Consider the following 21856-nt stretch of genomic DNA (forward strand, 5'->3'; position numbering starts at 1 on the left):
TTTGTTTCTTCTGAGTATTTCTTCTTCTGTAGCAGCAATTGACTTGATAGTTGTTGAAGATGGATTTTACATTATAGTAGGATGTTTCTTTGAATGAAATAGTGAATGAGGGAGAAGGATTTCTTTGAATGAAGTAATGGATGATGGAGAATGGGTTATCCTATTTATCTACATAAAGAACCAACTTATATATTTTCAAATAAACTAGCCGTTTGAGTCAAAAATAAAAGAAAAGCATGACAAAATCGACATAAATAGATGCACATATAATCCGATTGTAAACTTGGAATTTTGGGAAAATAGTTACTCTTCCACAATCGTCACACATGGGATTCTCATAACGGCTGATTCTAGATTAAAAAACATACATAAAAGTGGGCATTTCAGATGTAAACAATCGATGTATAGGGTACTCCTATAACCAACGATTCTTCTTTTGTGCAAAATTTCAAAATAAAATTTCAGAATCGGAAAATTAGGCACACCCATAACTACCGACTATGTGTTCGTGTGAAAATTCAAACAAGGTTATATAATCAATTAAGATATGCTTATACGTATACCGATTCTAGTCAAACATGAACAACATCAAACCCAAAATCTGTTGATGTGTATCTACTTTATCATCGTTTCTGGGCGATGTTCTCCATGTTTGGTGAACATGCATCAACTAGAATCAGTAGATATTGTTGATCAACGTAGACCAATTTTGGATGATTTTCAGAAGTTATTGATCAATAAAATTCATCGTTGATAGTTAAATAATTGATAAACATTACTGAAAAGAACAAATTAAAGAGATTTTACTCGATTACTTGAATTTTTTGTCGGAGGGAATAATGTTAAAGGAAAAAAATAATTAAAATTGAGTTGTTTTTTGGATTAGGTTTTAGTTTTTCATTATTATGGAAATTGAAAATATAGTATGTTTTATATTATTATTTCAAGGTCTGTTAATAGAAATGATTTAGGTTTTCCGTTTTGTTTTAGATTAAGTGGATTAGTAAGTTTGGTGTAAAGGACAATCTGGTATTTTCATATATTTTAGATACCCGTTATCCCTTTGTCTAAGCGGAAGCTAATTTTGATATTCAGATAATTGAGTAGGCATCACACTAGCCGGGTTATACAAAAAAAAAAAAAAATGAAAAGAAAAAAGTACGAATAATATAGCAAGCATAACAATGGAGCAAAAGGGAGAATAAGAGAGACAGAAATGTAGTTTTTGTTTGTGGTCAGCAGTGGTAGTGGGATTATCCGGAGGAATAACTCTGGTTGCATGCCTTTTTTTCTAGGAGAAAGAAAGAATGTGCCCAAGATGATCTTAAAAAAGAAACTGATACTCACTTGTTCGCAGTAGGTTTTAAACTTTAAACCGAGTGTCGGCATGACATAACAAATTTAGTTTGAGCATATGCATCTTAAGTCGAGATGAGCATCACTCCGAAATTGCTAAGGCAAAAACAACAATTTTAGACGTTATTCAGATGAGCAAATGTCACCAAAACCAGTCTAAGATGTTATCTAAATGAGCCAACGTCACCATCATACCGACATTTGAATTTTGTGCAGATGTAAGGACAAAATTCATCTTTGATAGGGTTATAAACTTTGATTCTCATGTTCCCAACCCAAGTTTGTTCTTCTTTAATCCGGAATAAATCAAAAGACGTAAGCATATATTCATGGATTGGTTTTTTTAGTCGAAAAACTTCAGTTCTAGTTCTCTCATTAGGAAATTGCAACGACATTTAATATTTCCAGGTTCATTATTGGCATTACTTTGGAAACTACTGCATGTGGTTATCAATCGTGTTGAGAAGGCAGAGAAAGAGTTACCACAAGATTTACAGTCATCAACCCTGTAATGTAAACAAGCAAATGCACATACAACCTTGGATCATCTCCATGCACGCAACAAATACAACCCTTTGATAAAGCAATCCCAGCGTAAAGAAGCAAAACAAAACATAAATGATAACCATGGCCGGAGCCTCATGACAGCTAAAAGACACACCAACACCCTTCACTTGACGGCCTATTGCACAGATACTTGCTTATGGCTGTCAATTTGTAACAATACATTAACAATATCGTTTAGACTATTGAAAGAGGAGCCACCCGGTGAAATGGCATCTTCAGCTTTCTTCTTCCATTCCACGGCTCTATTCTTCATTCCCTTGCCCTTTTCTCCTTCCATCATTTCTCTCACTAACTTCTCAACCTCGTATCTTTTCACGTTATTATCAATCTCCATTCCTATATCCCCAGTGAACACAGGAATACCTACAATTTGTCTGTTGTTCAGCGAAAAAGGGCCAGCAAATAACACGAACTCCACCAGAAATACTCTCTATTGTTGAGTTCCAACCACTGTGTGTTAAAAATACACCAATAGATGGATGTTTTAGCACATCTGCTTGAGGACACCAACTAGCTAGTAAACCTCTATCTTTGGTTTCTTCTACAGACTCCGTAGGCAGAGTTGCAGTGTCACCCTTTACAATATCGGCTCGAACTACCCACAGGAAATCATGCTTGCTATTAGCTAATCCCCAAGCAAACTCAATAAGCTGTTGATTTGTCATTACGGTGATGCTTCCGAAATTTACATAGACGACTGAGTTGGGTTCTTTAGAATCAAGCCATTTCAGACATTCCGTTTCTTCTTTCCATAGACTGCTCCCTATAGACATCATTGTTGCCTTCAAGCCTGGGTTCTTTTTCATAGTTTCTGCAATGATCTTATCATCGTGGTGAAGTAATTGGTGAACAGAACCAACTGTATACAACGGAGGTAGTGATAATTGATTGAACCCGTTGAAGACGTCCATTTCTAGTGTATCAAACGTATTCAGAATCAATGCTGTAGCTTCTTTGATTCCTGCAAGTTCTCCTATAAAGAAGTCGAACATGATTTCACTTTGATCCATGCTTCTTGCAAAACTAGGAAGATCTCTAAAACGGATATCTTTCATTCCTGGTATCCAGTCGAATTTGGTGTCTAGATATCCATTTGTTAGGTAACTCTCATCTGCAACAAATACAATAACATGCACATACTGTTATTTGATAATTAGCATACTTCAGAGTTCAGTAAGCCACAAATTCAGATAAACTTTATAAGCATCTGACTATCTGAGACACTACTAAGTGCTTACTTTAAACGGAGATGATTTTTATACAGCATATATCTAACACTTCATGCATGCAGCTCCTAGTTTAATTTTTTTACTATTAGCTTTCAGTGGAACAAGACCTCTCTCTACGAGTTGAGGGAAACTCAAATAACCCATGAGCCCACATGCACTAGCAGTCCAGAACAGAACCACTGGGATTCCAAGTTCTTTACCAACTTTGCGAGGAAAACTAATGACTCCATCAGAAACTATGCACGTAACAGGAGGTACGATGTCATTGGAAGAAAAAGATGATGGATTGCTCTTGTTGTTGTTGCTGCTGCTGTTGAGTTTCTTAATAAGGTTAAGAAACGGTAACAGCATATAGTTCCTAATAGAGTGGAAGAGATATGGAATATCTTGGGTTGCATTTAAATCGGTTGGTAGTGGAAGACCATCAGGAATTGTTTCGAAACGAAAATCTGGTAAACCTTTAACAGAATCAGGTCCTTTAGAGTTTATTAAACGTTGATGATTGAATTCTGTATTCACAAAGGTTATATGAAAGCCTCTACGATGAAGAAGTTTGGCAAATATCATCATAGGACTTACATGACCTTGTGCTGGAAATGCAAAGAAAACAGCATGAGGTTTTCTCTCCTGTGTAATATGATCATTCATATCTCTCTGATGTTTAGAAAGTGGGATGACAATGGAGGAGAAAGGACAAGGCTACACCCCTAGTTTCGCAGTTTTTATAGAAGAAAAGTCTGGTGCTTTTCACTTTCTTTACTAGTTCAAAGTCAGTTTCTTCTTTTCTCATACACCCTGCTAACACCTTTTCTGCAATAACATATTTGGATTTCTTAGACCATCTTCTTATCCTGCATATCAGTATCATTAGGTAGTCAGGACACTCATTAATCACTGGGCATCTATTGACCATTTTTGGTAAAGTTTCATGTAACTGCTTGGTCTCCCTTATTTAGACCATCCAACATATTTGGCCCTTGTGTCATAAAACAGGTGCATCCAAGGCAAAATACTGCCATACACTCTGCCAACTAAAAATACTGCCATACACCAATAAGTACACGTAACATAAGTGGATTTTTATTTATTTTCTTAAATAGATCTGATGCTAATTCTATCCAACCAGCTATGAGCACAAAGAAAAATTCTCAACTGAAAGTCGAAAGTATGTCAACTGGCATCACTCGTATCAAAGAAGAAACTAACCAATTATTACCAGAATATTATCTAGTATAGTGGTGGGAATAGAATATTAATTTGGCCTGTGTTTTTCTATAATTTTGAAGGAAAGTAAATTCCAGTCTTAAGATGTCTTCTTTTGCAAGCATTTTTGTCCCGGAAGCCATATTAAATCCCACGGTAGGCCAAAACTGAAAGTGCTCTCTCGGTCTACACCAGAGTGACCAGACGTCTGCCACATTTTATTTCGAGCATAGTTGTTTATGGTTCCAAATTATTTTCCGTCTAAGCAATTAAAGTGATCAAGATAAGGCCGTCTGAGTTATTGCCACGAAACTGGCCGAGTCAAAATAGCAGCTAAGCAATCTTCAACTATAGAATTAATGATTAATCTTATCTTATCTAAAAAAAGAGGAGGAAGAAGAATGTATCAACTGTGCAAATATAGCAATCTTCCACTTAAACAAAAGTATACCAATTCAGGAAAGAGTCTTTCAACTCTTTTCAAACTTGCTAAATCTAGGTTTCCAAAGGGCAAGCATGTTAAGGGTTATGATTCTCTTCAGAATTCAAACAACAGAGTGGAGTACATGTCCACACAGAGCATTGCGTTCACTGATAGTAGAAAAGGTCGACGTCGAATTTTTCTGCAGTTGGATCGGAAACACTTGGTGACACACACAGCACGCATTTCCGACATGGCAGCTGGAACCACACCTTATTGACTGCTAGATGCTCCCTTAAATCTAGGGCTTCCAGGGTTCTTGCGTGCAATACACGAATGATCTAGCAATTAGGATACTGACTTTAGGTTTACAAAATTTCAGAATTAGGACAATGCCACATCTTTACCTAGTGTCAGGACACACAGCCTGTAAAGTTTATATATGTAAATGCCCCCTCGTATCTTTGATCCTCGATTGTGTATGGAGCAATTCCTGAAAATTATTTCATACTATAATGCTTAGAGAGCTGGTTCTCTCTTAGGTCCTCTAGAATGTTTTTATTGCATTAAACGATTGAAACTAATCTTAATTATTTTCTATTTTAAATGTGATTTCCCTCAATGACACTGCATTGATGGCTAAAATGTTCATTTGGTGCCTCAGTCTGGCTATTTTGAGACACGCTACAGTTCTTCGAATCTATGTAGATATATCTACTTAAAGTAAACCATTAAAATGACCATTTAGGTTCATTATTTATATTTATTTTTTTTATCAAAAAAAGAGATCATTTAGATTCATCCATTGAGGTTGACAACGATGTCCGAGAGGAGATTTCAAAAATAAGAAAACCCATTATCGCTTCTGAACAAAAAAGATATATATGCTGAAAGTTTAGGCTTACCGCCTTACTGTAATAGTATAAAGATAATGAAAATTCTTCCTTCCACCAGATCACTGCATCGCTGGTGTTGATTTTGCTCAGACTGACCTTTGGTTTCATTTGCTGAAAATAAATTACATATTAGTGATTATTAAGAAATGAACACAAACTGGAAGTCGATAGTGACAAGGCTCGAGAACAAGTACATTGGTGATGGTGACACATCTACATGGTATCTTCAAGAGCATTGGGTTTCTGCAATGAGGGAACAGACACATCCGACTTCTTTTTCTGTATGACAGTGCCAAATTTCTCATCAGTTTCATACTTCAAAAGCAGGAACATACAAAATAAGATTGCATATGACTTGCAAAAATAAATAAATGAAGTCTTGCAAATAACGTAAAAGGTACCTTTTGAGTAACTATTCATTGTCAAAGAAGAACCTGTGTTATTGACTTCAAAAATGGTATCGGAATGATTAGCAATACATGCAAATGCTTCATCTCCCTTGAAACCTTAGGAAATCGAACTAATAACACAAGTTTTAGACTGGTGTAAATTAAAGCATGCTAGTAACAAATACTTAGCATCAAAAGCCTAAAAACGAAGATTCTTGTATCTTTCTCATGGTCTCAATCTCGGTTTAACCATTTTGGACCGAATCTTTATAGATTTCTTGAGTTATCATCCAGGGTAATTTCAATGGTTAAGTATCCTCCCAGTAGTCAAGAAATTCTTTCTTCTGTGGCTGCACATTTGATATGCTTCCTTGGCCCCAACCTTTCTGCACCCGCTTAAGAACTCTCACTGCAAGTCCACTCCCATCATCTCTACAAAAGAGAATAAGAAGCACTTAAAGGAAATACAGAGACAATATTAACAGGGGGCTGAAGTTCTGTACGGTTAAAGCATGAGGTAGAACCTATTTATTCTCTATCCCAGTTTCCCTTAGTTGTGAACAAATAACGTCAATGTTATTCGAACGGTTTAGAAGGGTGAATAATCCCATGTTAATTAAACAAAAACAGATAACAAAGAGGACCTCGAGATGCTGATGCAAAAAAAAGAGTTACTAAACCTCTATACCTGTGCAATATTGTGTGCCATTGATTCCCACCATAACCATCTTTCTTGAGCTTCCTAATGTTCAATTTCTTGTCGTTAAATCCTTTCTGATACAACTTCCTGTCCTTCCTTCCTTCTGAATCCATCCCCATCATAGTCTTTGCAAGTTTGTCAGCCTCGTGTTTGTTCCCTTCCTTGCCCAATCCCTCAATTACCGGGATAAATGATGCAGGGTCAAAGTCATAACCTTTCTCAATCAACTTATCAAGTATCTTACGGGCCTCCACGAATTTCCCTTCCTTGCAGAGGTCCTTAATCAGATCTCTGTATGAGAAGACCTCAACATCAAAGCCTCTATCTATTGCAGATCCGAGTATCCCCTTAGCTTCTGAAAGTTCTCTACCAGCAAGTAACTCGTTAACTATTAATCCATAAAGAGATTCCTTATGACCACAAATACTCAAACCAATATCAAATACTTCCTGAGCTTCTCTATAATAGCGAGTCTTACAAAGCGCACTGATCAATAACTTAAAAGAAGACACATTAGGAAAGACATGATTCTTCAACATTTTGTCCAGGACTGAAGTAGCATCAGTTGCTCTTCCTCCTTCGCACAGAGAGCTAATCAAGTTATTATAAGTGAAGACATCGGGAGAAATTCCTTTCATTTCCATTTCCTTCATGAGATCATAGATTGCATCTGTCTTCTGTTCGCTACTTAAGCCTGAGATCAAAGAATTGTAGGTTTGAGTACTAAGTTTGCATCCCTTCTTCTCCATGTCCCTTAGAACTCTAATTGCAGATGAGATCTTTCCCTGATTGCAGAAACCGTGTATAAAAGTCTCGTAGACAACTGAATCAGGACTCACATTCTTAGCCTTCATCTCAACGAACTTCTTTTTAGCTTCATCTAACCTCCCAGCCTTGCATAACCCATTGATTAAGGTGGAATATGTGATCAAGTCAGGAACACATTTCTTCCCATTATTAGTATTATCTACTAACCCAACAAATGAGTTTCCGAGATCACCAAGGGAAGCACTTCCACGGGTCCACATTCCATCTACAATCATAATTGCCTCGTCTAACTTCTCACTTTTGCATAGACCATCGACCACGATATTGCAAGTCACTGTATCTAAACTGTGTCCTCTTTCATACATCCTCTGCAGCAATATCTCTGCTTCTGAGATTCTACCTTCTCTCCACAGACTCTGTAACAAGATATTGCAAGTGAAGGAGTTAGGAAAACACCCATACTGCACCATCTCGTTTAATACACTATTGGCTCCTAATATTTTCCCTTTAGTGCAATGACCATGTAGTAAAGCACTATAAGTTACTGTATCTGGTGAAATCCCATTGTTTCTCATCAAATCCATCACCGATCTTGCATCAGAGACAAGACCCTCTTTGCATAATCCGTCAATCAGGATGTTATAGGAGTATATGTTTGGAGTTATGCCTGTCTCAAACATATCTTTCAGCACCAGCCTTGCTTCTAACAACTTTCCATTCCTCACCAAACCCGACAACCTAATGTTATAACTTTCCAATTTTGTGAAAATACCATCTCTTTTCATAGTCTCAACTAAGTCCTCGGCTTCCAACAACATCCCTACCTTATAAAACCCTTCGAGCATTATATTAAACGTGATGATATTAGGTTCAGGCAACCCCAACTCATCCTTCTTTTGCATATCTAGAAATAATCTCGAAGCTTCAATAACCTTTGCCATACTACAAAGAGCAGAAATCTTTGAATTGTAAGTAACAACATCAGGAAATATACCATCCTTTATCATATTCTCTTCCAATCTATTCGCTTCCTTGATATTACACTCCCTACAAAAGTAAGAAATTAAAGTGTTATATATTACCCTATTCGGCAAACACCCAGAATTCCTCATGTCATTGAAAAGCTGCGATGCTTCAGTACCAAGACCCTCTTTACAATAGCCACCAATCAAAATCCCAAAACTATACTCATTTGGCTTACAACCCTTTAGAGACATTTTATCAAACAAGTTACGGGCATTTTCCAGACGACCCAAATCACAAAATAACGAAATCAAAAGATTAAAAGTATAAGTTTCCGGAGGAACTCCAGCAACAAGCATATCTTTATACAAGTCAGAAACATTTCCTGATTGATTTAACTTAACCGAAGATTCAATAAGTACATTGTACAAACGTATAGAAGGTGGTTCAGTTGGAAAATTCCTTCTAAGAGATTGAAATAGAGATAAAGCCTTATCTAAAAGACCAGATCTAGCTGTTGTTTGGGTAAGAGAAATAAGAGATAGCCGGCATACATCGGGAGGCAGATGGAGAAGGAGTTTATGTAATTGATCCATTTCTTGAAACATTTCGGCACGAATAAGGATTTGGGTGATGGTTGGTATTACAAAATGAAATGAAAATTTGATGGAAGAAGGAGATGAGATTAAGTATTTGAAGAGTTTCCATGAGAGTGATGGATTTGTTGTGTTGTTTTCCAGAGCTTTAATGATTTTAGCAGTTGGGTCCATATAATGATGATAATGGTCGCTCAGATTTGAATTTTGGTTGGTCTTCTTCTGGTAGGTGTTATATTTGGCGGGAGCCTGGTCTTCCTCTATCATGCGCGCCGATAACGAAAAATGAATTGAAAAAGTTCAGTAGTCTACTTTTCAATAGTGATTACACAGTTTCTTTAATTACCGATCAAGAAAAAAGATCGAATGCACAGTACTTAGGTTCAAATCTTCAATGGAAAGAATAAAAGGAAGTCACCTTTTGTTTTAGATAGAGAAAGAAAAAATAATAAATATTCACCAAATATTGTGTATTTAAAATGGAAAATACGGTTAATGGTAGAAAAAGTAAAACCCCTGTCCGGTTTTGCTAAATTAATCTGACCAATCAGGAAAGGGGGAATGTGAGCGGGGTGCACATATTTGCACTCTAAACACGGTGTAAGAAAACATATACTCAATCTACATCACACGTTTAAACACAAAGCGACTTGGGTAGTATATGTTTAAACACAACCTTGTCCTCCTAGACAAACAAATTAAAAAAAGATCACAGTGCGAGGATTTTAGGTCTGTGAGATGATCAACGCTGATATCTCAAAACTGTAATTCCTTGTTCCTTGTTCTGATCTACGTGGGAGATGTGATTAGAAGACAACTTAAGTAAAACTTCTTACAGAAAGACTAGTCTTGGCAGAGATATTATTTAAGATGGAATTGGACCAGAGAAACCGCATCCAACCAGGATCCCGAGATTCAAATAAAACAATGCTTTAAAGTAGTAGGACATAACAAAGGCGATTCTGAAAGACCGGAAATTTTACTTCTAGATGTAGCTACAAGTGCCTCTTGGGATACGGAGTCTGACCATAATGATGGACAAAACTACTATCATTGTCGCACATTGCTCGAGCACAGTTAAGGATGCAGACATCATTATTGTCATACATCTGGGGAACATATTACATCATTTATGTAAGAAACTTATAATCTCGTTTTTAATGGCAACTGCAAGATGAAACTTAACTTATATAAAGACAACTCTCTTTATTGATGTTTAGAAAATTTCTCAAAATTAAACACAAGCTCTAATCTTGCTCATATGATCAACCACAACTTTGGTGATCATATATATATAGAACTATGAATTCTTTTTCCTAGTCCTATTACCTTATTACATGTCTTTCCTTTTCTTAGAACTAGATGACTTCTAATTCCCTTAGGATTACATCAATTTCCTAATCTTGTCCTAACCAGCTTGTTAGTGACTTCTATGTTGAAGTTTAACCAACATTCTCCCCGTTAAGCTTCAACCTTATCCGTGACATATCTTGTACTCCAATCAATTGTCTCATTTCTTCAAACTTGATCCGAGCTAATGCCTTTGTCAATATATCTTCTTTCTGCTCAGTTCCTGGTATGTGTTCAACGTTGATGATCTCCTTCTCGATACATTCTCGTATGAAATGATACCTTTTGTGAATGTGTTTCGTCTTCCCATGAAACATTGGATTTTTAGTGAGTGCAATTGCAGACTTATTATCAATCTTGATGAGAACTTTTTCAGGTTCTCTTCCTTTGATTTCACCCAACAGTTCTTGAAGCCATATTGATTGTTTAGCTGCTTCTGTTGCAGCCATAAACTCAGCTTCACAGGATGAGAGGGCTACATTGTCTTGCTTCTGTGAACACCATGTAATAGGTGTTTCTCCTAGATAAAATATATGACCAGTTGTACTTTTTCCATCATCTTGGTCAATATTATGAATGATGTCACTATACCCAACAATTTCTTTTGATCCTCCTCGACCATACTTCAATCCATAACTGATTGTTCCTCTTAGATATCTCAATATCTGCTTTATTACATCACCATGAGACTTGCGTGGACTCTGCATATAACGGCTTGCTACTCCCACAGAGAAAGCCAAGTCTGGTCTTGTGTGTAATAAGTATCTTAGGCATCCAACATTTCTTCTATAACTCGTTGAATCAATCTCTGCTTCTTCTTGTGCCTTTGAAACTTTAAGTCCAAACTCCATTAGTATCTTAGTTGGATTACAAGTTTCAAGTCATGCTTCTTTCAGAATTCTCCTTGCATAAGCTTCTTGTTTAATCTGAATCACATCTACTCCTTGATGGACTTCTACGCCAAGGTAATAAGTGAGTTTTCCGAGGTCTGACATCTCAAACTTTGATGACATTTCTCTCTTGAACTCATTGATCACCTTAAGGGAGTTGCCAGTCAAAAATAGATCATCTACATAGACTGAAATCACAAGAAGCGTTCCCTTTTCTTCTCTTCTGTATACTGATGTTTCTTTAGAGCACTTAACAAATCTGATTTCTCTTAAGATTTGATCTAACTTTGTATTCCAGGCTCGAGGAGCTTGTCTTAGACCATATAGAGCTTTTGATAACTTATAAACCTTATGCTCTTGTCCTTTTACTTCAAAACTTTCTGGTTGTTCAACATACACATATTCTCGCAATTCACCATGTAAGAATGCTGTCTTAACGTCTAAGTGGTGAATTTCCCATGAGTTTGATGCAGCTTCTGCTATTAAGAGACGAATTGTCTCTAGTCTAGCAACTGGTGTGAAAACTTCATCAAAGTTTATGCCTGATTCTTGAACGTATCCTTTAGCTACAAGTCTTGCTTTATATTTGTTGACAGTACCATCAACATTCCGTTTTATTTTGAAGATCCACTTAAGACCAATCACTTTTACCCCACCTGGCTTATCAACTAGAAACCAAGTCTTGTTTCTGTTGATTGAAATAATTTCTTCTCTACATGCTTGTGTCCATTCAGTCGAGAACTTTGCTTCCTGAAAATTCCTTGGTTCATCATTAACAGAAAGTAGCATAATCTCACATTCTTCTGTAGCTTGAAGAACATAATCCTCCAGATACTGTGGCTTTTGTATCTGTCTTGTTGATTTTCGCAGTGGAATGGGTTGAGTTATTTCATCGATCTCCTCTTCTTCTTCTTCTTCTTCTTCGTTATTCTCAGTGTTTTCATTATTCTCTTATTCTTCTTGATTAACATCATTGTTTCCATTGGTATTGATGATTATGGGTCCTTCTCCTTCATCAATTACTTGACCCCATCTCATGTGAAACATTCCTGGATCCCTACTTGTTCCATCATTAGTTTTTTTCAAGTTCCAGTTTGCTTTTTCATCAAACACCACGTCGCGACTTACTACCACTCTGAATGTTGTTGCTTTTGGAAAACCTTGACGCGTTTGTTTCCCAACTAAACATGATTCACATATCCTTGATTCATCGTTTATCTGTGGTAGCCCTCGAACCATCTTGTTCTGAGACATAGTTTTTAAGGTTCTGAAACTTATGTGTCCTAACCTTGCGTGCCACTTCCATGTCTGATCTTCCAGTCTCATATTCAGACATAATGGCCTTCCAATCATGAGACTTATCTTGTAGAGTCTATTCTGTGAGCGTGAGACTCTAACTAAAAGTCTTCCACTTGGGTCATGAACTGTTAGATAATCTTGTCGCATTCTAACATCACATCCAACTTCTGTAGCTTGTCCTAAACTTAGAATGTTGCTTTGTAAGTTTGGGATGAAGTAGACGTTTGTGACAAGCTTCTGTTCTCCGGTCTTGCTCTGAAATAGAATTGATCCTTTCCCTTCAATTTCTACAGAAGATCCATCCCCAAACTTCACTTGTCCTTTGATTTTCTCATTGAGTTCAGAAAAGTAGTGTCTCTTACCAGTCATGTGATTGCTGGCTCCATTATCTAAATACCAGATTCCTTCTTCTCCATCCTTTGATTCGTAGTTCTTTGGTATTAGTTTCCCTTCGTTTAAGAATACAACTTCGTGCATGAAAAGAGCTGTATCTTCTTCCCTTGTTTCATTCTTGTTTGTTTCTTCCATCTTTTGTATTCTTTCAGGGCATACAGAGGAGAAGTGTCCTTGTTTATCACATCTGTAACAAATAGTGTTTGATCTATCCTTCTTTTCTTTCCCTTGGTTTTGATCATTCTGACTTGTTGTTCTATCTTGTGAGTTAAACCTTCCTCCCCTTCCTCGGCCTCTGTTTCCTCTACCACCTCTTCCACGACCTCTTCCTCTTGTCGCATAGTTTTGTTGGTAAGACTTTGTGTACAAGAGTTTTCCTTGAGTTTCTCCATTGTTTTCTTCATCAAGGATTCTTTCTTCATATGCTTTCAATCTTCCAATTATATCTTCATAGCTAGTCTTCTTTAAATCTAAGACTTGTTCGAGAGAAGCTATGATATGAATATACTTGGATCTTGGTAAACTATTGAGAAACTTCTTTACCAGTTTATCTTCATCAATGGATTGTCCAAGTGACGCAGCTTTTGAGGCTATCTCTGATAGCTTTCCTGCAAAGCTATCAATAGTATCAGTGTCTTTCATCTTCACTCTTTCAAATTCAGACATTAAGGTTTGCAGACGGGCTTCTTTAACTCGATCAGCTCCGAGATTACGTGCCTTTATTGCATCCCAAATTTTCTTTGAAGCTTCCTGTTCACCAACTTGTAGAACAAGACATTCTGGTATTGCTTGAAAGAGTAAACCTATAGCGATGTTGTTCTTATCTACATCATCTGTTCCTGGTTCAATTGTATCCCACACCTTGTAGATTTTCATCAGTACCTTCATTCTCATGGCCCATACTGTGTAGTTTGTGGCGTTGAGGATTGCAACTTGTATTGATAGTGGCGTGAACTGTTTTGCACCCACAATGGTGGTTTCGCTTTCCATGGCTCAGAAACAAGCTCTGATACCAATTAATGGCAACTGCAAGATGAAAATTAGCTTATATAAAGACAACTCTCTTTATTGATGTTTAGAAAATCTCTCAAAACTAAACACAAGCTCTAATCTTGCTCATATGATCAACCACAACTTTGGTGATCATATATATATAGAACTATGAATTCCTTTTCCTAGTCCTATTACCTTATTACATGTCTTTCCTTTTCTTAGAACTAGATGACTTCTAATTCCCATAGGATTACATCAATTTCCTAATCTTGTCCTAACCAGCTTGTTAGTGACTTCTATGTTGAAGTTTAACCAACAGTTTTTACCAAAATTGAGTATTTCTGATAAATCTGTAACCTATCACTACCACTACTTTAAAGTCAATCATACGAGGAAAGTGTGTTGTGTTCATGTTGCTGTAGAAGCCTTAAAGCATCAAGTTGGAATCGTCCATACTAGCATGTACTTGCCTACCATCACACCTGAAATGAGAGAAAAAAAAACTGTAAATAAATTGCAAACTGCCTCTTTTCTGTTCTGCATGTAAATGAATATGCCGAAGGTCTGAACTAAGTGACCATGTCTCAAAACACCTTTGAAGCAATAAAAGACTCCATGGCTACAAACGCAAAAGACAATGCCAAAGTGTAATCAGGACAGGTATGGGTACTGTTCATGGTCCAGAATAGTTACCAAAAATACAATCCCGGTAACGAAATCTAAATATCCATTTTAGTTCGCAGTTTCTAATGTGCATAATTACATGCATTTTTAGTAGTTAAACATGGTGAATAAAAAGAACTTCTTAACAAAAAAGCGTAGTGCTTACTCGCTTTCATGCATAGATGTTACAAAGCTTTGTGCATCCTCATAGCTTGTGAACCTCACCAAAATAACTGCCCGAGGTAGGTGACGCAGGTCCTTGTATGACTGCAAGCATAAAGATAACATGTAAATAGAAAAACTTTTACATGGGTATTTTCCATTTCAGAAGAATTCTTCTATCCTTATACCTTCTTCGTCAATCATCTCACCAACATATTTCAAATAGGAAATAATGGAAAACATATTCAGGGTTCTCCGCATACCTCAACTATATTTCCTGGACCAAAATTTGTGCATCTATCCCCAACAAACAACATCAGTCTGGTTCGCAGATTAATATCGTACTGCAAAGGTGCAAAACAACTCGGAAATTCAAAAGGCTGCAAACAAAAATTCGGAGCCCAGAGTGCCAGATATTGTAAAACAACATCGGTCTGGTTCGCAGATTAATATCCACCCACCCCAGATACTACGCCTAAATATTCCACCAGATATTAACTTACCTGCAATTCAGCTGCAGTCGGCATAAAACGAAGAATAACAGTATGCCCCTCTGCATATGAAAGAAAGTTAAAGTGAGCGACTCATGAGCCATATTAAGTGCATCTACTGGTGCTAGATCAGCACCACTACTTCGATACCTTTGTTTGACGCATTAAGAGCTGGGAGCTTAAAAGACCCATTGCAAGACGAGACTTGCCCCATTCGGGCATCTTTTCCTCAATTCTCCTCCTTTTTTTATTTCTATCCTCATTTACTTCTGTAGAATTATTACCTGCAGAACAAGTAACGGGCCCTTGTAAAAATTGAAAGACAACCAATGCCCTCCATATTCCACAAAATTGAACTGACGTAGGACATTGGTGTTACATATATGTTACCTTCTTTCTCAAGTTCCAAGCTGGCAGTCGATGAACTGGTCTCTTGTCCAGCAGAAGCCACCTAGTGGGAGGAAAACATATCCCAAAAATAATTTAAACAAACATACAATACAGTTAAAGAAATCCTGTGCAAGACGCAAGTGAATCTCAAAACAAGCCTTTTTTATGGAGCTAAGACACATAAGTAAGAACAAAACCTAGCACTTACATCCTCAGCATCAACGGGAACCCAGAAGCCACTTTTGAACTTTAGCAAAAACTTCACGCATCGCTTAAAGCGTTTCTTTGTCTTCTTAGCCATTGCATCCAGCTTTCGGCTGCTCATATTGCAGAACTCACGCAAGTCGTTGAGTAAATCTTGGTCACTTGTGCACTTAACGGCCCATATCTGTTTCACAACCCTTATCAAGAAGATTCACACAATACAAAACAGTAAGAATAAAACAATGTGAAAGGTCAACGCACCTGAATAATATCAATAACCTGATCGTCATGAAGAACTCCTAGGATCATAAGCTCAGCCAAAAGCCTTAACAGCCTTTGATCTTGCTGAAACCAAGTGAAAAGAGTTTCCCTCAACATGACCTTTTGATTGGGAAATGAATTCAACAGATACTCGATTGCCATGCCAAATGTAAAGTGTCTTTCTGGAAACTTTGATGCATTCTTCATCATTAAGTTCAGAAGATCCTCTAGTTTTAAACCTCCGGGCTCGAACTTGGAGACTAACAGATTTACTTGTTTCTCGATATTATCATCTGATAATTGATTTATGATAATAATGTCTAGCATGCCCAAGGCATTATTCTCAATCACATTCTGTTCATTCGGGTTTAAAGGATTGTCTTCCATGACCTGTTCAATAGTGTTCTCAACCACATTCGGTTCAGTCGGGTTTAAAGGAATCTCTTCCATGACCTGTTCAGTAGCATGAACCCTATCTGAGAGTTCTTGCAAAATCTTATAACGCATTGCTCTTTCTCTACCACGAAGTTTATGTGATTTCTCCCTGATTCTGTTTATAATTTCATCCATTGTAAGGGCTACACCATCATCACCATTCACAATAGAGATTAGCCCATTCACTTTCTCATTGATATCCTTATATACATTTTAACGATCTTGTCTACAGCTTTCATGAGATCAGCCTTTACTTCAACAGCAAGAACTCTATCAAAGAATGCCTGTGGGATCATCTGATAAACTTTTTTTCTTTCAATCTGCGGTCTCTGAGCACATTTTGCTAAAGTGACCCAATTATCCTACAATTCAGCATATGGAACAGTCAGGAACAGCTCGATATACAAAAGATTAATGCGAGGGAGAAATAATTCTGATACACAAACTGGTGTAATTGATTTTCAGGACCAGTTTGAAATGATACAATCATATGAGCAACAACTTAAATACATCACAAACACATCAGAATTCTCTATAACTGAAATCCAAATCTAACTAACTAATAAGAAAACTCATAAAGTAAGAAATTGCAATAAAATACGTACCCTCAATTTGAATCTATCCTTAGTAGGATCATCTTTATAAACCTGATCTTTCAAATTAGCATATGAAAGCCCATGAACTTCAGCTGCTTTCAACAATTTTTCCGAGGCGATCCATTGATCTAATTCTTCTTTGTCAAAATTCGCTGCAAAAGCAGGAAGTGAAAACTACAGGGAGACCCATTCTCCCAGACTTTTTCACTATGAAACCCACGCTCAGAAAAAACACAGGCGTGCACCCATTTTCTGAAAGAAAATTATTCTTAAACCCATAATTTCTGAAATTATGTTTCGGTCTTTTTTTTTTCCCTTCTTCTTCTTCTCAGATTCGTATCTCCCTACAACTTTCTTTCCTATCTGCCGACGGAGTCTAAAATCTCGATTGAGATTAGAAATTGCAACAACCAAGTTGGGTCCGTTTGTCAACTGGATTGGGTGTATTCAAGGGTTCGTTTGTGATTCGAATCATCTACAGTTGAGGTAATGTTTGAGAGGAAGAAGTTAGGGTCTGATCTGTTGATGTAATTGATTGTAATTGATTATGAATGAAGTTTTAGAAGATCAGATAAGGAATTTGGTGAAGTTGCAAAACTGAAATCAACAAAGAAAAGGGGATCTGAGACTGATTGATTAAATGGGTTTTGGTGGTTGTGTTCGTAGAATCGGGAGCTCGAGATGATGTAGAAGTTTGGGTTGTATTTTAACTCAAGAGAACCAGGAAAGAAGAATTTCTTACATCCCCTCTTTTCTCTGTCCAAGAGATGTTGTTGCTGTGGTTGATTGTGACAGTAAATGATGATGATTGAGTCTAGTTTATAATTCCTGGAAGAAGTGGAGTTATTGGGCTGTGTTGAATGTGAAATTGCAGGAATTAGAGAGCTGAAGGAGATGGTTTCTCAACATACAACAACACCATCAGGTAGTGTATATCAACTGTTCGACAGAAAAGCTGAACCACCATCTTATTACCACCTAGTTCGCAGCTGTTACAATGGTTGCTGCTATGGGCATTGCTGATTATCTGGGTCGTGTAAGAAGAGGAGAAGAAACAAATGTTGCTGCAGATGTTTGTGTGGGTGCTGTGTGCTGTTGTCGTGGGTTTGAAACTAGCAAGATATCGAAGGATACATGGTGTCTATGGTGAGGGTTTGGTACAGTTCTGGCAGCGAGAAAAAAAGGAAGAAAAGGGTGCAGAGTGATTCGCAAATTTGGTTAGTGTTGTGGAAGATTTGGTCAAGGCTAAACAACAAGAACATAACCAGCTGCAGCTGCTTGACCGCACCATTTCCTTGATAGTTTAATGTGCGTTTGTGGGATGAGTACAAGGGTTGTTTGCAGCGGATGTGACGTTAATTAGAAGCCAGTAGGGTGAGCTAACTTGGGTACCAATTTGTTTCAGCATCGGATAGAGTTTGGGTCCTTGAAAATAGCTAAGAAAGAGTGTAGTTGCCGTCAGTTTTACGAGATGAATGGCTGCAGATTGGTGGTGTTTAGTGTTTGTACTAAACAAGGATTGTTGGAGGCGGTTTAGGGTGCGACATTACAGGGTTTAGCACATCAGGTTTTGACAGAAGAAGCATTATCAACGGCAGCTTGGTTTGCGGCCAGGATTTGACTTGAATCTGTGATGTTTTATTCTACGTCTGCAACAATGGATATGAGGGTGTGTTTGTTGTCCGAGATTGAAGAGTCTGATTTTTGTCGAGATATAGATGGGGAGCTGTGAAGTTGGTGGCTAGTTATGCATGACACGTTGTTATGACTGCATAACATGTCATGCGGTCGAGAAAATGTCTGCATAATCTTTCATGCATCAAGAAAATAGCTGCATAACCTGATATGCATCCAAAAATATGGCTACATAACGCATTATGCATCAATTTTTTCTGTATCCACTAAAGTCAACCAAAACAGTGGCTACATAACTTATCATAGATGAAAATGGATGCATAACTTGATATGCATCCAAAATATTGCTGCATAATGCATCGAGAAAATTGTTGCACAATCTTTTATGCATCGAGAAAATAGATGCATAACCTGATATGCATCCGTAAATATGGATGCATACTGCACTATGCATCATTTTTTTTTATGTACGCACTAAATCAACCAAAACAATGCTTACATAACTTATTATAGATGCATAACTTTGTTATGCAGATGCATAATTTGTTATGCAGTCGAGAAAATGGTTGCATAATTTGTTATGCGTCTGCAGAATGTGTTATGCATCTTTTTTGGTGGCTGCATAATGGTTATGTATCAAATTTTCGAAAAATTTACATAAGTTGGTGATCACCTCTGATTTTTTCGTGAAAAACAAAAATTTGATATTCTTGTTTGTACTCGTTGCGTAGCTCTCTTAAAAAGATTTCCAACGATATAAAATTTGTAAAATTTCAAGGCACGGATTTTTAGATATGTAATGTCCAAGTTGTGTTGCCAATTATACCCTTGAAAAATTAGGGTGCATAATGAGTTATCCCTGAAAAAAATAGTATACATTACCCGTCATGCGGATGCATAATCCGTCAAACAGACATATTTAATAATTTCATATAATTATGGGTGTCACAAAAATAATTATGGTTGTCACTGTACCCAAAATTAATTGTGGACCTGACAATAAGAATATTATTATTTTTGGGTCTCCCCCTAATTTTTCCGGGCAGGAGCATTATCCGGATGTTCTTGATCAGGAGGATTATGATCTAATTGATCAAGCGCATCATTTTCGTCCACCATTTTTTAAATTGAGATCTGAATCGGGTGGATCTCAAATGAGAAAGACGCTTTTTTGGGTTTTCAAATTTTTTGAGAGACACGTTTTTTATTTTCAAAATTTTAGGGCTCTTTTTGATTTTCGCTTGAGAAAGACGCGTAATATGAACTTATATATAGAAGCCTAGGTTGAGAGGGGCTCCTCAAAGATACGGTTGTTGGTTGGGCTGTCCTTAGACATATCAATTGTCTAAGTTATCTTGCGGCCCGACTACGATGGGAACGGGGCGCATACACAGAGCATGAGGCCCTCCCATCTAGCCGACACGTCAGTCCCAATAACCGTCTTTCAACTGAGTTCGATATGTCTACTTCGATTTTTAACTTCCCTAAATCTAATTACTGATTTACCCTAACATTCCTTACGAAACAAGATCTTTTACTATATATTGGAGATTTTTTCTCAAACGGTTCCTCATTAATCTGAAACAGACGAGATAAACCATGTTTCTTCTTCCAGAAACAAACTTAAGCTTATTCAGAAGAGAAAAGTCGTTAACTTATTTCATTCCCTTATTTGTATGTTGTGAAAAATACTAGAACCCCCTACTATATGGGTTCAATATATAGAAGCCCCACAAAATGGATCCTTCACTATCAACTCCATACTTTAGGAAAATGATACTGCTAGGCCCAAAATATCAATTTTTCTTCAGATCTGGCCCATAATTAATTATTCCGAATTTTAATAATGGCAAGACTACCCTTTACTATATATACAAGAGGAATATCAACACATATTTTCATTTATCAATTTATTTTCTCTCTCTTCTCCGTTCTTTTTCTCTCTCGGCTCTGGCAAAAACCCTAGAAAACTTCTTCATCGTCTCCAAATTTCACCGATCTTCATTTTTTTTCATTCATTTCATCTCCCTGATCTCATATTTCGAAATTATCATGGACTTCTCATCATTTTAAGCTCAGATTCGTTCATTTCGTAAGCCAAAACCCATAAAAATTCGGTGAAAATGTCTGTGAAATGAACTCATAATGCGTTTTCAGCTATTCTTTGAGGCTATGTAAACTTAAAACCTGTAGTTCAAGTATTTAGATAAAAATCTGCTGGTAATATCGCAAGATCGACTTTGATTACTGATTTCTGACTCAGATTCGACTCATTATGTTGTGTCAGAAACTCGGTTGAATGAGAAACTGTTCAATGGCGATATTCGTAAGGGATCTGTGGTTCAATCGATTGATTAGATGTGTCATACTAGTCAGAATCGGAAGTAAGTTTCACTGAGTTTCGATCTAATTTTAGGTTTAATTTCAATTTTTGATATTACGAATTTTTCAATTTGAAATGAATCTCAGTTCAGATTATTAGTTTCATTCATATCTCTGAATACTATATTGAATGCCTGCCTTTGCTTATTGTTTTCAAGCAATAAAATAACGAAGAGCTGAAGTTGTTACTACTGATTATTTTCGTGGGATATATATGAAGGGGATTGTTGCAATGATAGTGTCAATTTGAACGATTTTATGATTGTGTTTTGTGTTGGATGTGGAAATGTTGCAGGAAGATTATCCCTTCTTCACCATTTCAAGTTCATATGATTCTTGGTAAGTCTCTGTGCAAGTGTTTTTGCTGCAATTTTTTTGCCTTAAGTTCTGGCAGCCGTTAGGTGAAGAATTTGTGGAATTTCAAGACATAAAATAGCTGGAAATGGGCGGTTCTACGATAACTTGATTTTGTTCTTATTATCAAAGCCACCAGTAAGCAAAGGCAGTGGTATGTGTGGGTCTTTATGATGGATTTAAGAGATAATTGAGGTTGTGAAGATCTCAGGCAGAGAAAAGAAGAAAGTGTGAGTATGGTGGATGTTACATGGATATGAACTGGGGTTG

At 37.0% G+C, this 21856-nt stretch overlaps 2 protein-coding genes and 1 pseudogene across 2 annotated transcripts; all 3 read right to left on the bottom strand.

Annotated features, from left to right (window-relative positions):
* Window positions 1-1849: 1849 nt before the first annotated feature.
* Window positions 1850-4919, bottom strand: LOC113298569 (annotated as a pseudogene).
* A 1154-nt stretch (window positions 4920-6073) lies between these two features.
* Window positions 6074-9485, bottom strand: LOC113298557 (pentatricopeptide repeat-containing protein At2g17140-like). Its single transcript, XM_026547331.1, has 2 exons — window positions 6750-9485; window positions 6074-6493 (listed from the first exon to the last, which is right to left on the bottom strand). Exons 1-2 carry the CDS (start codon window positions 9353-9355, stop codon window positions 6370-6372), a joined length of 2730 nt encoding a protein of 909 aa, XP_026403116.1. The 5' UTR covers window positions 9356-9485; the 3' UTR covers window positions 6074-6369.
* Window positions 9486-14292: 4807 nt separating this feature from the next.
* On the bottom strand, window positions 14293-17347 carry LOC113332349. The gene is made up of 9 exons (XM_026578899.1): window positions 17225-17347; window positions 16185-16981; window positions 15928-16107; window positions 15720-15780; window positions 15480-15613; window positions 15342-15391; window positions 15102-15182; window positions 14843-14943; window positions 14293-14495 (listed from the first exon to the last, which is right to left on the bottom strand). The coding sequence occupies exons 2-7, from the start codon at window positions 16752-16754 to the stop codon at window positions 15155-15157; spliced, it is 1023 nt and encodes a 340-aa protein (XP_026434684.1). The 5' UTR covers window positions 16755-16981; window positions 17225-17347; the 3' UTR covers window positions 14293-14495; window positions 14843-14943; window positions 15102-15154.
* Window positions 17348-21856: the final 4509 nt, after the last annotated feature.

Source organism: Papaver somniferum, chromosome 1 (assembly GCF_003573695.1).
Source record: "Papaver somniferum cultivar HN1 chromosome 1, ASM357369v1, whole genome shotgun sequence".
NCBI lineage: Eukaryota > Viridiplantae > Streptophyta > Magnoliopsida > Ranunculales > Papaveraceae > Papaver > Papaver somniferum.

Bases quoted from the DNA above. Each gene is read 5' to 3' on its own strand.
- LOC113298557 (XM_026547331.1), bottom strand. From the start codon at position 9,355: ATGATAGAGGAAGACCAGGCTCCCGCCAAATATAACACCTACCAGAAG. The intron at 6,494-6,749 runs GTATAGAGGTTT...TCTCTTTTGTAG, and splicing joins TGGCACACAATATTGCACAG to AGATGATGGGAGTGGACTTG.
- LOC113332349 (XM_026578899.1), bottom strand. From the start codon at position 16,754: ATGGATGAAATTATAAACAGAATCAGGGAGAAATCACATAAACTTCGT. The intron at 15,781-15,927 runs GTAAGTGCTAGG...TCCTCCCACTAG, and splicing joins TTCCCGTTGATGCTGAGGAT to GTGGCTTCTGCTGGACAAGA. The intron at 15,392-15,479 runs GTATCGAAGTAG...TTTCATATGCAG, and splicing joins TCTTAATGCGTCAAACAAAG to AGGGGCATACTGTTATTCTT.